The sequence below is a fragment of the Carassius auratus genome, chromosome 17, assembly GCF_003368295.1.
Source record: "Carassius auratus strain Wakin chromosome 17, ASM336829v1, whole genome shotgun sequence".
In the NCBI taxonomy this organism is placed as follows: Eukaryota; Metazoa; Chordata; class Actinopteri; order Cypriniformes; family Cyprinidae; genus Carassius; species Carassius auratus.
In genome coordinates, this window is record NC_039259.1 from 11,311,508 (window position 1) to 11,325,951 (window position 14,444).

At 36.1% G+C, this 14,444-nt stretch overlaps 2 protein-coding genes across 4 annotated transcripts; one reads left to right on the top strand and one right to left on the bottom strand.

Moving 5' to 3' along the window:
• The first annotated feature begins 879 nt into the window (after positions 1-879).
• Positions 880-5,538, top strand: LOC113117258 (Golgi resident protein GCP60-like). The gene is made up of 8 exons (XM_026285801.1): positions 880-1,313; positions 1,596-1,737; positions 2,084-2,224; positions 2,334-2,492; positions 2,819-2,981; positions 3,544-3,724; positions 4,176-4,433; positions 4,514-5,538. Exons 1-8 carry the CDS (start codon positions 1,100-1,102, stop codon positions 4,726-4,728), a joined length of 1,473 nt encoding a protein of 490 aa, XP_026141586.1. The 5' UTR covers positions 880-1,099; the 3' UTR covers positions 4,729-5,538.
• Positions 5,539-5,715: 177 nt separating this feature from the next.
• ect2l (epithelial cell transforming 2 like) lies at positions 5,716-14,430 on the bottom strand. Of its 3 annotated transcripts, XM_026285802.1 has the most exons (21): positions 13,932-14,430; positions 13,561-13,673; positions 13,279-13,441; positions 12,864-13,116; positions 12,600-12,706; positions 12,211-12,326; positions 11,989-12,073; positions 11,717-11,885; positions 11,288-11,416; positions 11,104-11,196; positions 9,923-10,099; positions 9,707-9,810; positions 9,502-9,624; positions 9,212-9,417; positions 8,984-9,131; positions 8,096-8,169; positions 7,848-8,004; positions 7,687-7,752; positions 7,432-7,520; positions 6,161-6,333; positions 5,716-5,991 (listed from the first exon to the last, which is right to left on the bottom strand). In XM_026285802.1, exons 1-21 carry the CDS (start codon positions 14,115-14,117, stop codon positions 5,861-5,863), a joined length of 2,862 nt encoding a protein of 953 aa, XP_026141587.1. In that variant the 5' UTR covers positions 14,118-14,430; the 3' UTR covers positions 5,716-5,860. The 3 variants fall into 3 exon arrangements, 2 of the variants coding, with proteins under 2 accessions (XP_026141587.1, XP_026141588.1); XR_003294140.1 differs by lacking the exons at positions 5,716-5,991; positions 6,161-6,333; positions 7,432-7,520 and having other exon boundaries at positions 8,096-8,140; XM_026285803.1 differs by lacking the exons at positions 5,716-5,991; positions 6,161-6,333; positions 7,432-7,520; positions 7,687-7,752 and having other exon boundaries at positions 7,845-8,004; positions 8,096-8,140.
• Between the last annotated feature and the right edge of the window lie 14 nt (positions 14,431-14,444).

The window sequence follows — 14,444 nt, forward strand, 5'->3', positions numbered from 1 at the left end:
TTTTTTTTCAGAACAACTCAATGTATTAAATAAAAGTCTGTCCTAACGTTTACATGAGACTGATACCTTATTAAGGTTTTACTGTTTGTCACTGAAAAGCTCTTAACTGAGAGTAACCGTGTGTTCTATAGAATCCTGAGAGATTCTGGACGTTCTTTGTATTTCATTCCAATCACTTGTAGCTGCAAAGGTTTCTGATGGCAGAAGAGGGCGCCTTTAAAAGCCTAATTCAATTATTTTGATTTGTAAATGCAAAGGAGAGGACTACATACTGAATTTACACAAAAGAGTTTGACTGTTATCAAAATCACAGGACAAAAGCTCGAAACTGCCATAAAATTTACAGATCCATCTTGTGTCTTCTCTTAAATAACATGACAGACTGGAAGCCCTGGTTTCTGTCAAGATTCTGGGCTTTCCAGTTTTTCAAGAGGTTCCTTGGACTTGTTTAACATACAATGGTTGTATCAGTATTGTCGTTGTAATTAGCTGAGATTTACTTTAATCTGAAGTTGAGTAAAAATGCACTGTATTAGCACAGTAAAAATATCAGTTAAACATTAACATTAAAGATTAAAGGGTTAAAAAACGAGAGTTCTTATACTTAATGTGAAAACGCGAAAATTTTATATTTTCGCATATTTCATATGAAAATATGAAAAAAAGTTAAGAGGAATCCCAGCAATAGTAATGCGTGACCAGAAGACCGTAACAGTTCCTCAAGTATCTGATAATTCTTTCCCTATATCTCAAAATTGCTATGAAGGGAAACGTGGTTCAGTTTACTAGCTGCAATTCGACTTGTTTATTCAGGGTCGTCTTGGGCATTCTGCACAGAGGTAATGTGTCAAAGTGACATTTTAGCATTAAACCAAATGCGAAACTCGTCAGAGAACGTATCGGGTTTGACCTGCGCAGTAACCGACGTAACTAAAAAGCGAATGCTGTTTAAATGATTTGAAAATAACACAAATATCCGGGATTTCCGGTGGGAATATACGGAAGAGAGGTGTTCTGAGCGCTACGTGGCCAGTCACAGTCTATGGTGGCCACCTGTGACAGCAGCATCGGTCGCAGCAGCTCGTGTTGACAGTCTGACATGATGGAGTTTGACAGAGCAGAACATGACAACGAGACGATAGAGAAAACCAGCGAGAACGGCATTAACACCGAAACTCACTCCTCAGGCACTGAGGAAGACTGTAATTCATGCGAAGAACATGAAGGACCTCAGAAATCATCATGGAGTTTGGAGAGAAACTGGGGGTTTACTTTAGACGAGCTCTTCAAACTTGCACTGAAATTCTTTAAAGGTAGGGTAACTTAAACACGGATTACCAAGTAACCCGGACTTTCACTTTCCCTTTTCTGTTCGTCTAGTAAATGTTTATCACTTTATTTATTTTGTCCCGTCACACCTGCGGTTATTAAAGCAAAATTAAAGTCCCTTTTCTGTGAGTCATTAGATCGACAGCAGTAATAACTCGTCCTGTACAGGAACTGAAATGCCATTTATATTAATCATTATTCAGGTTCTCTTAGATGTTGTCAACGAGTCCATGAGGATTAATGTAATTGTTGTCATTGTCTCATAGAGATGAATGGGAAGGCGTTCAACCCAGCATATGAAGAAAATCTCCGTTTGGTTGCACTACATAAGCAGATCACAGTTGGTCCTTATGATCCAAACACATGTCCAGAAATTGGATTCTTTGATGTCCTGGGAAACGACAGAAGGTAATGGTGGAATAAGTGTATAAAAGGCTAATTTTTGTGCAAATTATGACTGGATAAGGCCATTAGATTATTATAAATTCCATGTAATATTGTAGCTTGATATTAATGCTCTTGCCAAACATTAATGCACATATAATAGACAATATATTACCAAATATTAATGCACATACTACCAAATTATATTCCATGGTACCACCACAGCATGTTTTATAAGGATGTGCAAAATAATATTATGTATGTGCAGTACTAAGTGGATTTTGTTCTTCTTTATTCTTTTAAAGCCATATAGCACAATCCTAAAATGTCTATAGATGCTTCATTTAGTTTGTTTCACTGCATCTCTCAGAAAAGAATGGATACGGCTGGGCAGCATGGCTAAAGAAGATGCCATGGAGGACTTTGTGAAGCTTCTGAACTCCTGTTGTAGTCTGTTTGCACCATATGTGACATCACATAAGATTGAGAAGGAGGAACAAGAGAAGAGACGGTGTGTTCTGCATTAGTTACAGTGCCTAAAGTTTCTTATAAAGTAGTCTATTAAACTGTTAAGTCTTGTAGGAAGCCCTTTTAATCCTGTGTGTGGTTTGTGTGTTTAGAAAAGAAGAGGAAGAACGTCTCAGGCTGGAGAGAGAAGAGCAAGAGCGACAGCGACTGGAAGAAGAAGCACGGCGTAGAGAGGAAGAAGAGAGGAGGATAAAAGAAGAGGAACAGAGAAGAAAAGATGAGGCAGAGAGGTTACAGATAGATCGGCAAAAGTAAGTGCTAGTGGTTTGCTGATATCCAATGAATGGTTTCACTTTTCTGAGCATAATGTTGCTCTAAATATAGTTGAACGTGACATTTATAGTAAATTATATGAGATTAAATCAGTATTATTTACCTGTGTATATATATATATATATATATATATATATATAGAGAGAGAGAGAGAGAGAGAGAGAGAGAGAGAGAGAGAAAGTATATATAATATCAAATCAAAACATTAAATAAATATATCAAAATACATTTGAACTAAGCTTTCAGTAGAATTCAGCTTTAAAAAATTGTTTGTCTCTATGTGTATTAATATCTATGTGTACAGAGAACAGATTATGGCTGTTCTGAATGCACAAACGGCAGTACAGTTTCAACAGTATGCCAAAGAGCAGTATCCAGACAATCCAGACCAGCAGCAGTTACTCATCAGACAGCTGCAGGAACAGCACTACCAACAGTACATGCACCAGGCCCTCCGCTTACAGCAGGTATGAGTACAGCCAGAGACTTTAGATTCAAGTAAGCTTCTTACCATGATTCTTAAAGGGCTTGTCAAGATTTTGACATAATAAGAGTACTTTGTACCTTTAAAAAAAATTCTGCAAAACATTATATTTTGTTGAAAAAAAAAAAAGCTCAAAAAATGACTAGTGTGCATATTTATATTATTATCTCTGCCGCTGACTATACAGATTTAATGGAGAGTTCACACAGAAACATGAAAGTAAAAATTTCAAACATTTTTGTTTGTAAATAATGATTTTATGTGGATAATGCTTTCAAAACATTTATTCACGTGCAATCATGAGAGGGCGTTGATACTTATTACTATGAAAAGACATAAGTCAATCGTAACATTTGGCGTTTATACTAACAAGCATCGAAGGTCGGAATGAGGTTTGAAAATAATCATTTTTGCAAATATATGTTTTTGTGAACAAAAAAAATATGTATATTTTATTTACTTCATTTTAACTGAACCCCAGGAAACATGTTACAATAATAAATAAAATGTCATAAACCCTTTATATTTCTCCTGTATGGCTTCAGATGGCCTTGCAGAAGCAGCCGGACTCAAATGTGAATCAAATGTCAGAAGCTCTTCCTTCTCCTTTGTCATATGAAGCTTTGTCCACCTGCAATCCCAACAGCCAATCAAATTCATTCGAGAGTCAGGAACAACAGACAGACTCAAAAGCCTTCCATTTGTGTGTAGAAGACAAAACAGGAGGTGTGTCTGTCTTATCTCTTCTTTCTTAAATTGATCAAAGTGATAGTAAAGACTTTCACATTATTTTCTAACGATAGTGAAGGCGTTTATCATTGCCATTTCATTTATTAATAAAAAAAATATGAAGACAGAATAGAAATAGAATAATGACTAAAGAAACGTACAGATTTGCAATCACAGGGAACAATTGTATATAGTTATACAGTTTATAAATATACAGTTCTTTTCATTTTGAATAATATTTCACAGTATTCTCATTACTGTACGTGTTATTTTTTATTTTAAGATTTAGGTATTTGTGTCTATTTATGGTTGTATTCCACAGTAATAAAAATATACAAATATAATTGTAAAATAAACGTTATTTGTAAAAATATTATTTTAGCATACAAGTGAAAATAACAGACATGAAACACTTCTTTGCCCTTTTTCTTTTCTTTCTTGAATGCAGAAGTGCCTATCATTGCTTCCTCTATGTGGACACGGCCTCAAATTAAGGAGTTTAAGGAAAAGGTGATGCACGATCAGGACTCCGTGATCACAGTGGGCCGAGGGGAGGTGTTGACACTACGGGTGCCCACTCATCAGGACGGCTCACACCTGTTTTGGGAATTCGCCACCGATCACTACGATATCGGTTTTGGGCTGTACTTTGAGTGGAAGGACATGAGCATGCCAGCAAGCACTGAAACTACTGAAACTAAAGAAGGTAAGAGGATGGATCTCTTTGACAGAGAGAAATACTTAATCAAATATTTATTTTTGTTTTATTCTATTTCCTGATTTAAGGCACAGAACAAGTTGAAGGAGAGAAGCAGGCAGAACAGGGCAGATGTCCACTGGTACATGAGATTGTTCCTGTTTCCCGTCGTGACAGCCATGAGGAAGTTTATGCAGGCAGTCACCAATATCCTGGTCAAGGAGTTCATCTTCTGAAATTTGACAATTCCTACTCCCTCTGGAGGTCAAAAGTTGTCTATTACAGAGTTTATTACACCAGATAAACATCAGCAGAGCAGGTTCTGCATTCACAGTCCACCTTTGAGCATGCTCTTTAAGAGAGGCCTAGTGCTCAAGCTTTTGAATGCAAAGGAATTTGCATTGTGTTCTCAAGATACATGTATCCTGCTTTGGAGTCATGATCCTTGGGCATCCTATGCTTTTTAATATATTTTTACATACAAGAAGACCATTTTTCCAATATCTTATGTTTATTATGTTGAATCAATGAAGGAGTGGTGTATACTAATTATTTTATTTAATTGTGATTGATTCCAGCACTTTAAAGTTTAAGTTGGATCCTAAAACAGGTGATATTTCACCATATTTTTCTTTGGTTTATAGGACTTTTTTTGTGTGTGTGTGGGTGGTTGAAGAGATCAAACAAAAGATTATTTAATAATTGTTTATTTTTATATTACGGCCTAATCTTACTGTAAACATGATTGGTCCATTTTATATGTTAATTATAACCAGGATTTGTTAACCTTTTGAGAGGTTTTCTATATGGTTGCACAAAAAAAGCGTATTTGTGCATACAAGCAAGTCAAGAACTAGTAGTACTAGTACTCCAAAATGTTGGCTTTCTGGTAAAGGTTCTTATTGATATATTTTGGTATACAATATTGATATATTATAAGTGGCAGCTAATCTTGCAGCTAAGGTAGGGATTTTTGTCTTTTTAATTGTCTTTGTATTTTTTGTATTGCCCCATTGATATCTGTAGACCTGTGGGACGCAGTGCAATCAAATTTTTTATTTAACATTGTGTGAGGAGGGTTTATTTTATGTGAAATAAATGCTTTTATACCCTTCATAAGTGTGCATGTTTATAAAGTATATTTAAATTATCGTGGAATTTATTGTATAGGCCCAATTAATTTTTCTGCATTTTTTCAGCAATATAGTAACATATATATCCAAAACTTTAAAATCACAAGGTTAAATTCATCCGGCCGGCACGCATAATGATACAGACTTTTTTATTGCAATAGTTCATACTTTATTGATGCATAATCAAACAGTATATTCATACATATTCAATTTATTTGGTAGTAAAACAAAATAAAAAATGACTCTAGTGTGTGTACCATAGTTTCTTAATATAGTATGTAGTAGTGAATCCTAAGTTCATCTTTAGTTACGTGTTATAGCAGCATTTATAGCACTGCGTAAAGCAGACATCAGCCTGATCTTGTCTTCTTCTCTATCTGTAGCACAGATCCACTGACGCTTCGGGCTCTCCAGCTGAAAAGCGTTTCGAACATCTGAAAAGATTATGGATAGGTTGAAATGTATATATAATTTCATACTTTATAACTTTCATAAATACGACATATAAGACATAATTATTTCTATTTTTTGTCTGGTAGAGTAGTGTGGTATTGCTAACATGATGAACATTGCATTGCAGTATGAAGTTCTAATGAGACGTACACTTCGTGTCTGTGATTTCTGTGAGATTTAGACAGTGAAGAGCCACGGAGGCCAGAAAGGTGTGAGTCGTGTTCACTGTCAGGCAAAATGGCACGTTTGACACGCTCCTCTCAGTCAGCAATAGAGCATCATTGAACAGAAACAACCCCAGGTCACTCACATGCTCATACATCCTGAGAAGAAAAAGAGAGAGAATAAACTCATCACAGATCAGCAGGCTTGCTTGAGTAAATCTGTTTCCATAAATGAATAGTTCACCCAAAAAATTACAATTTGCTTAGCAGACTCAACCAGGTCACCTAAGATGTAGATGAGTTTGTTTCTTCACTTGAACAGATTTGGAGAAATGTAGCATTATTTTACTTGCTCACCAATAGATCCTCTGCAGTGAATGGGTGCCATCAGAATGAGTTCAAACAGCTGATGAAAACATCACAATAATCCACACGACTCCAGTCCATCAATTAATGTCTTTTGAAACAAAGCTGCTTTGTAAGAAACAAATTCATCATTAAGGCAAGTATACTACTTCAAACCGATGTTTCCAGCTAAAATAGATCATCCATAATATGTGAGCACAAAGTAAGCGTTATAAGGAATTATGGACTCATATTTTGGCCAGAAGCTACTGTTTAAAATTAAAAGGCCTTAAATTATGGATTGTTTCTTACAAACAAACAGTGACGAGTCGTGGATTACTTCTGAATTATTGTGATGTTGTTTTTTTCAGCTGTTTGGACTCTCATTCTGACGGCACCCATTAACTGCATTCAATTGCTGATCAAGTGATGTAATGCTAAATTTCTTATTTACTGATTTAATTGATGATAGATTTCAGATTTCTCACCTGGCCAGAAGGTAAGAATTGTACATTTTGGGGTGAACCAACCCGATCTCACGGCAATTCGTACAATTTTCACAAGGTGGCAAATTAATACGATTGTTGCCAAATCGTACGTATTTTACGAGTTGCACAATTCGTATGAATTTGTACGAATGACCTACACCTAACCCCACCCTTACAACCTAACCGTCACTGGGGTCGTATAAAATCGTATTAGTGAGGTCGTACAAATTCGTACGAATAAGCCACCTCGTAAAATACGTACGAATTGGTCATGAGATCTTTAATAAAAAATATTTGCTTCTTATTAATTCAAACATATCAAGTTATGCTGTTGTTAGTTATCTACAAACAGAATATGACTGGCTTCATGTATACAGAGAGACTCCTGTTTCTCTGTCATTTGATCTCAGGTCAGTGACGGCACCTGAGAGAGGCAGCAATGTCTCCATTAAGGCAGCTCAGTAATGCCACATCCTGTGTGGTGACCAAGTATCTGCTTTCCTCCAACAAATTCTGAATAAAGTACAAAAACACTCTGTTATACTGTGTATGAACACTGACGTCTGAACATACACATGGCTGTCCATCCCAGACTTTTCCTTTTCTTTTAAGTACAGAACAGCCTTAGAGAACCTGATCTCTGTAAATGAATGGCTGCTGTGATGACTATTCAACTTACTGGGCAGCTTTGGATTGTGCTCTGTGCCTCCATGATCCTCGAGTCTCGATCAAGACTCTTTTTCAGCTGGGAATGAATAGCAAAGCATTGTCTTAAATGACGGTAAACTCATCCATGTTTATATTAATTCACTGAGCAGAGCACTTTGTTTTTAATCACACCTTGTGGATGAAGCCTCTGTAAGTCCGCAGTGAGTTGAGAGCAGACGATAACTTTGTGTAGTCCGGATGCTCAGATGGTGTGTGTAGCGTTAATGCCTGAAGCAAAGTCACATACACCTCCACTCGTGCGGATGGTGTGAGAAACAGCTCCTGGAGACTGGATATACGTTTGGAGAGTTGCTAGGGCCACTCTTGTACAACTTTTCTCAATTGTCTGAAAAGCGGCAGAGCTGTAATTTTTACAGTACCTTAGCATTCTGGAAGCAACAGTCCGGTCGTGTCTCTTCAGAAAGCTGCGGAATACAGGAAGCATCTCACGGCACTACAAAACATGCAAAATTATGTAACAGATAATGACTCAGTATATAAGATAATGTTCATGAGTTTTATACACCAGAAGGATTAAAAAATGTTTTAAGCTACTTGATCAAAAATTCTATAAAATCAGTAATAGTCAAGGAAATGGTAATTATTAAAATAAGTGTAATTGTATAATAATTTTTTTTTAATTTAATTTATTCTTGTGGTGCCAAAGCCACATTTTTGCATTCATAACTCCAGTGATGCTTTAGAAATCATTCTAATATTTGGGGCAAGGAGCCTTTCTTCTTACTATTATCAGTGAAAAAAAAAATTGTGCTGCTTAATATTTTTGTGGAAAGCATAATACTTTTTAATTAATTATTTCATGAACAGAAAATAAAAAAAACATCAATTTGTTTGATTTTTTTTTTTTTTGGAACAATGTATTTTGTCACTTTTATAAATTATTATATATCATAAATATCAGGAATTATTAATTCATAAACATTATTAGTTTTTATGTGGTTGTACCTGAACTAACCTTTCCTTGTCATACGTAGGTCAAATCATCTGATATTTCAAAAGACGTGCTGACATTGGCAAATTCATGAGAGTCTGCAGGGGTCTCTATGTTAGCATTTCCAGCGTTATCCTGTTTCCTGTTTTTTTTTTTTTTCTGCATGCCTCTGCACAATGCTTATACCACATGATTTTGGTTTGAAAGTTAGGTGTTTCAAATCTTTAGATTTAGTCAAAACTGCTTCACTGCTTTGATTATGATGACAATAAAATATTATACCAAGATATCCACTTATGTTTTGTTTTTAACATACCTTGTCTATAGTTCTGAGAATGGCAGGATAGTTGTTGAAAAAATTAGTGTAGACCCGTAACTTGGTGCAAAACTTGACACAAACATCCCCCACACACTGCAGCGGACCCCACTCCTCCCACCTCTCAGTCAGCTCCTTCAGAAAAACACTGTGAAGAGCAGAGTCTTAGACAATAACAGAGAGATACAGAAACAGAAATGCATATGTGGAAACATGGAAATCTTTGACCTGTTTGTCTCCAATATATCCAGCAGAGGGCAGAAGATGGTGATGAGACTGACCGAGCTGATGATGGCTCGGTTGGAGTCCAGTGCCGCTCGGAGAGGGGTGTAGTACACTGTGGCCACGGCTTGAAGGTGTCTCACGTATGTTTTCTCACTATTTAAAAGCTCTTTGCACACAGCACTGCGTCTGTCTGCATCACTTTGCAAGCCCTAATAAAAAGGACACATTTTTTAAGCACTCAAGGCACTGGGTAAACCAAATGAATGATCTAAAACAGAAACATTAACAGTAACCTTTGGAGATTCTGGATTGAGGCCATTAAAGGAAACACTTTCTGTAAGAAACTCCATGTTCTTCAAACCATTGTTGACTGAAACTTTCAGTAGAAAGTGACCCAAGAAGTCTAAGGGATCATCCTACAGCATGACAGTGAATCAGCTTCAGTATAATGCAGCAAGATAATCTGAGATTTACTGGAACAAAATGTTTCTTGCTTACCGGAGTCTCATTCATCAGGGCCACGAGCCCATGAACCAAACACTGTATGACCTCTGATTTAAGGGAAATGACAGGCATCTTAATGTGATCCCAGAGGAACAGACCTGGAAAGGCCACACAAACAAGGACAATGGTTTGAATACATAGACAGGAGGGTAAATATAAGGTATGTAATTGACGTAACTGCACAAGACTATGTTTTCATTTCTGACTTGCCCAGGATGCGGCCTCTGATCTCTTGACACATGAAGTGCAGCTGTGGCCCCAGCTGTTTCCGCAGATGCTTACAGGCTTCCTCTACCCATTCGGCCTGTCTGCACCAGCTAAGAAGAAAGGTCTCATGGAGGTACACCAATGGAGGAAACTCACCAGACCCAGACCACTCACTGAGAACTAGCAAAAACACAGAAACAAGTGATACATGATGTAATATATTAATAATCTAAACGAATGAATAAATGAACAAACAAGAAATGTTTTTTTTATCAATATTCAAATTAATGTTCTTTTAAACAATATTGTTTTAAAGCTTTTAATTTAGTTTTAAATTTTAATTTTAAGTTTTAACATTTTGCTGTATGCATTTGTCTTTTTTATCTAATTTATTTATTTTTTAAATGTTTATAGATAGTATTTATAAAGTTTTAGCTTAGTTTTGGATCGTTTTTTATTTATTTAATGCTATAATTGATTGCTTTTGTTGTCCTCATTTGTAAATCGCTTTGGATAAAAGTGTCTGATAAATGACTATATATATATATATATATATATATATATATAAAACATATTAACTGTAATTTCCTGTAACTGACTGGATGAAAAACATTTGTAATTCCCAGAAGTCTCTTCATTGCATTTCAAATTTTGTTTGAATTTGATGTTTTTTCTTTTAAATAATTATGCTTCCTCTTATTTATTTCTTATCTGTTATGTTTATTGTTTATCATGATGGTGTTAAGGGCTTGTGTGAATGACACTGTGCACATTCCATGTATCTTATTATTTAAAAGCTGCTTGTGAAAGGCTTTGATTCATCACGTGACTTTCTCATCACCACCACCGGTTACCGGTGTATTACAAAGGTACAAAACAGATTTCAGTACTTCAATAAGTTGGTATATTAACATTATATCAGTTAAATTACGGTAATAAATTGTAAATTTAAGCTAAAACCGTTAAACCTAAAATGGTGTTACCATATTTTTTACGGTATAATTCTGGCAACCACAGCTGGCGGTTTTTTACCGTGTATTTAACAGATAATTTTTTTTTTTTTTTTTTTTTTACAGTGTAGGTCACTTCATAATTTTACTTCCATATGTGATATTTATATGTGTTATATGGTACTTTCGACTGAAAGTAATAACCCACTCTAAATAGATTTTTCTGTAACTCACTGTGCTGGTAGGAGCCCGTACAGATCCCTGTGGGAGCTCTGACATTCAGACCAGTCAAAACGGACAACTTCCTCATCAGATCCATCCCTGCAACTGAGCCATAAAACAGTTCCTGAGTGAAAGCTACTTACAGCAAATGTGACATAGGACAAAATGCCACTGGGACAATACAGACAAACTCTACCTGAAGCTGCCAGGGGAGCAAAGATGTTCAGACTCCCTCCTTCTGAAGCAGGAACTACCCAACCACACAGATTCTCCCAGAACTCCCTCACACCTGGCTTTAGCAATGTCTTCTCAGTTATGCTCATTCCTGGATAAAAGACAATGTAGTCAATGTATACATACATGCATTTATAAATGTATATATACAGATACAGATGATGTTTGTTGTGTTTTGTTGACTTGTTCATAATTTACAGCTTATTTTGTATTGCAGTTTATTAAAGTGATTCAAATATTTGGTATAAATTTGACAGCAGCTGTGTGTTTTACATGGTTATAAAATCTGCCCTCACTGAGAAAAACTATTCCAGCAGGAAAAAATTGTCTGTTATTAATTTTCTTTGTATACAGTTAGATTGGACCCAACGTTGAATTACTTCTGAATTACCATCTGTGAGAGTTATCTCTTCTGTGCTTCCTGTCACCAAAATTCCAAGACTTTGCACCATCCTGCCTTGAATGACCTTTTCCGCCAGAGAAACCAGAGCCTTCAAGGTCATTCCTTGTGAGTCATAGGGTAAAACCACAACAGACACTTGCACCGCGGCCAGAAGCAGCTAGAAATATAAAGTTAAAATCCTTAAGTTCATAAACAACTGTCTATCATTCAACAAGAGACATAGCTCAATGATAGACATGAATTGAGAAATAACATTTTACTTCATATCCAGGAACACTGGATGACACAAGCAGGAAATGAGGAAGAGGACTACAGGAAGATTTAACTGGCTGGGTGAACACTGAACTGAAAGAAATCAACATGCTCAAGATTATTTTTTAAATATTGTTGTGAGAAAAATTATAAAAGGTATAGGCTACTAAAACATGACGGATAGAAAAATCCAGAAAGATATTCACCAATGTTGCTACCGTGATACTGACCTCCTAGTTTTCAATAAATTGGTGGCACCTGTGCTCCCAAGAGTGTTCAAGCTTAAATCAAGCCATGGGTCTCGTATATCCACACTAGAGAGTGAATTTTCCAATCGGCACTTGTCCTACATAAGAAAGCCATGACAAATAACACTTTTGTGTACATTTTCCTTGAATATAGTACAAGACTAAGACTGTGTTACATTCAACGTGACGATAAGTAACTAACACATGATCACCATAGTCAGTGATTTAATGCTGATTTCTAATTTGAAATACTTCAAATAAAAGACTGAATTAAATTAAATTAAAATAAATAATGCAATGAAATAAATTTGGATGAGTCATGTTGATAGACAATTGGTTTTTGCTGTACACTTTCATTGTTAGTGTCTCACCCCAAGTTGAACAAGAGCAGCAGTAAGTGGCTTATGAATAGGTCCAGTAAATGATGTGCCCAATTTACTGGTGTTTAACCATGCCCTCCTGGTCTTCAAAGCAGCTTCTGTGGAAAAATCAGACAGAAATATGAGGACCAGAGCATTGGCCAACTGACATTATTCTCCTCAGAGAATTTATATGAATTAAAACTCCTTAACCTCAATCAGATCATTTCATCAGGACATGCAGAGTACATGAAATGCTAGAACCTTGGCACTCACTTTTATGCTCTGCTACTTTCTGTCTGATAGTTTGTCTTATGTTGTGTTCTCTCCATCTATCTTGCTGCTCCTCTGGTTCTGTCAAACTCTCATTCAAGGTACCATAGACGCCTGCTGCTTCCCGTGGAGTTAGAATATCTAAACTGGCAGTACAAGCCACATAATGTCTTTTCCATGCCCCATACTCATGATCTGATGGGCTGTAGGGAAGAAACCAGCCCAGACGGATACACTTCGGAGACCACAGACAATCCTAGAGAATCACAACATTGCAAAACATTGTCTTTGACATTTCTGGCATTCATTCTGAAATTGTAATTTACCAACACTTTTGTTCTTTGAATGAAGAGAGAAATATGATAAAAGCCAATTATCTAATAAAGTAAAGGCACTTTTGTACTGATTAAATTCTTACCTGCTCTGCCAGAAACTTCCAATGCCAGCACACCTGTGCTGCAGAGCAGATGTCTCGAGGACTGAGGAAGGACATGATGTAGAGAGACAGAAAGCGAGGGAGCACAGCTGTGAAGTCCATTCGAGTGATGGGGACTGATTCTGCTAAACAATCCCTGGTGAACCTAAAAGGATAAAATAATAATAATAATAAAAATAAATTAATTAATTAAAAAATATATTTGTCTGATAAAGTGCAGTTCTTATGTATATAAATCATGTAAGATCAGAACTGAAAATTCACTTGAGCTGGGTTTTGGAGCATCTTTTCAGCAGCTGAGAAATAAATTCTTTTCTTTGTCGGTCCGTCCACAGGTCAAACCAATGGAGGACGAGAGCTGTTCTTTCCTGAAAAAGCTACAAATGTATTAAGTGAGATTATGTGGTTCTAAAAAATAAATAGCGCGCACAAACACACGAAATATATGTAAAAAATAAAATAAAACAAAATAAAATAAAAATTACATAAAAATCTTAATAAATCAAAATGCATACATTTAAAATATTAGGTAAAATTTTCTAGCCCGAATGCACTGTAAGTCGTAAATTATATATATATATATTTATTTATTTATAAAAAACTAAAATAAAAAAAAACTAAAACTTTTTCCTGACCTGTTGGTTGCATGCTTTATTTGTTACAGGCGTCCATGCACTGAATCTGGTTTCTGTGGCGTCGAAGCGCGGTGCGTCCGTCAGCGACTGTCTGTAGTCACTAAGATTCATCTGCAATTGATTAATAATATCCGGATTTCCGCGGGGTTTTGACTTTTGATGGGTTCTAAATTCCACATACGTCATAATAACAGTTAAGGTGGTTTAAACAGTCCAAAACTAGCACTGCCTGTCTCGTTTTATAGATATAATAACAAGCGGAGACATTTGATTAATTTGCAAATGAATATTTTAAATGAATATGAATGTATGTGTTCTGCTAGGTATCGGCTGGAGTTTAGTTCTAAACAAACCTCTAGTTTAGTCTAGTAAACGTCCAAGAGAACAAGCACATACTACACGCACTCGTTTCCCTGGAGACCAAATAACAAACGAAGCTCTGCACATTCCTTCACACGACTCGTGTTTCTTTCAGCAGCTCTTGTGATTTTGCTCGGAGACAATTGTTTTTAC

Coding starts and splice junctions, on each gene's coding strand:
- LOC113117258 (XM_026285801.1), top strand. CDS start 1,100: ATGATGGAGTTTGACAGAGCAGAACATGACAACGAGACGATAGAGAAA. Junction 2,493..2,818: donor TTACAGATAGATCGGCAAAA/GTAAGTGCTAGT, acceptor CTATGTGTACAG/AGAACAGATTATGGCTGTTC. Junction 3,725..4,175: donor TGTAGAAGACAAAACAGGAG/GTGTGTCTGTCT, acceptor TCTTGAATGCAG/AAGTGCCTATCATTGCTTCC.
- ect2l (XM_026285802.1), bottom strand. CDS start 14,117: ATGACGTATGTGGAATTTAGAACCCATCAAAAGTCAAAACCCCGCGGA. Junction 13,117..13,278: donor GGAAGTTTCTGGCAGAGCAG/GTAAGAATTTAA, acceptor GTGATTCTCTAG/GATTGTCTGTGGTCTCCGAA. Junction 9,418..9,501: donor TCAATCCAGAATCTCCAAAG/GTTACTGTTAAT, acceptor CCTTTTTATTAG/GGCTTGCAAAGTGATGCAGA.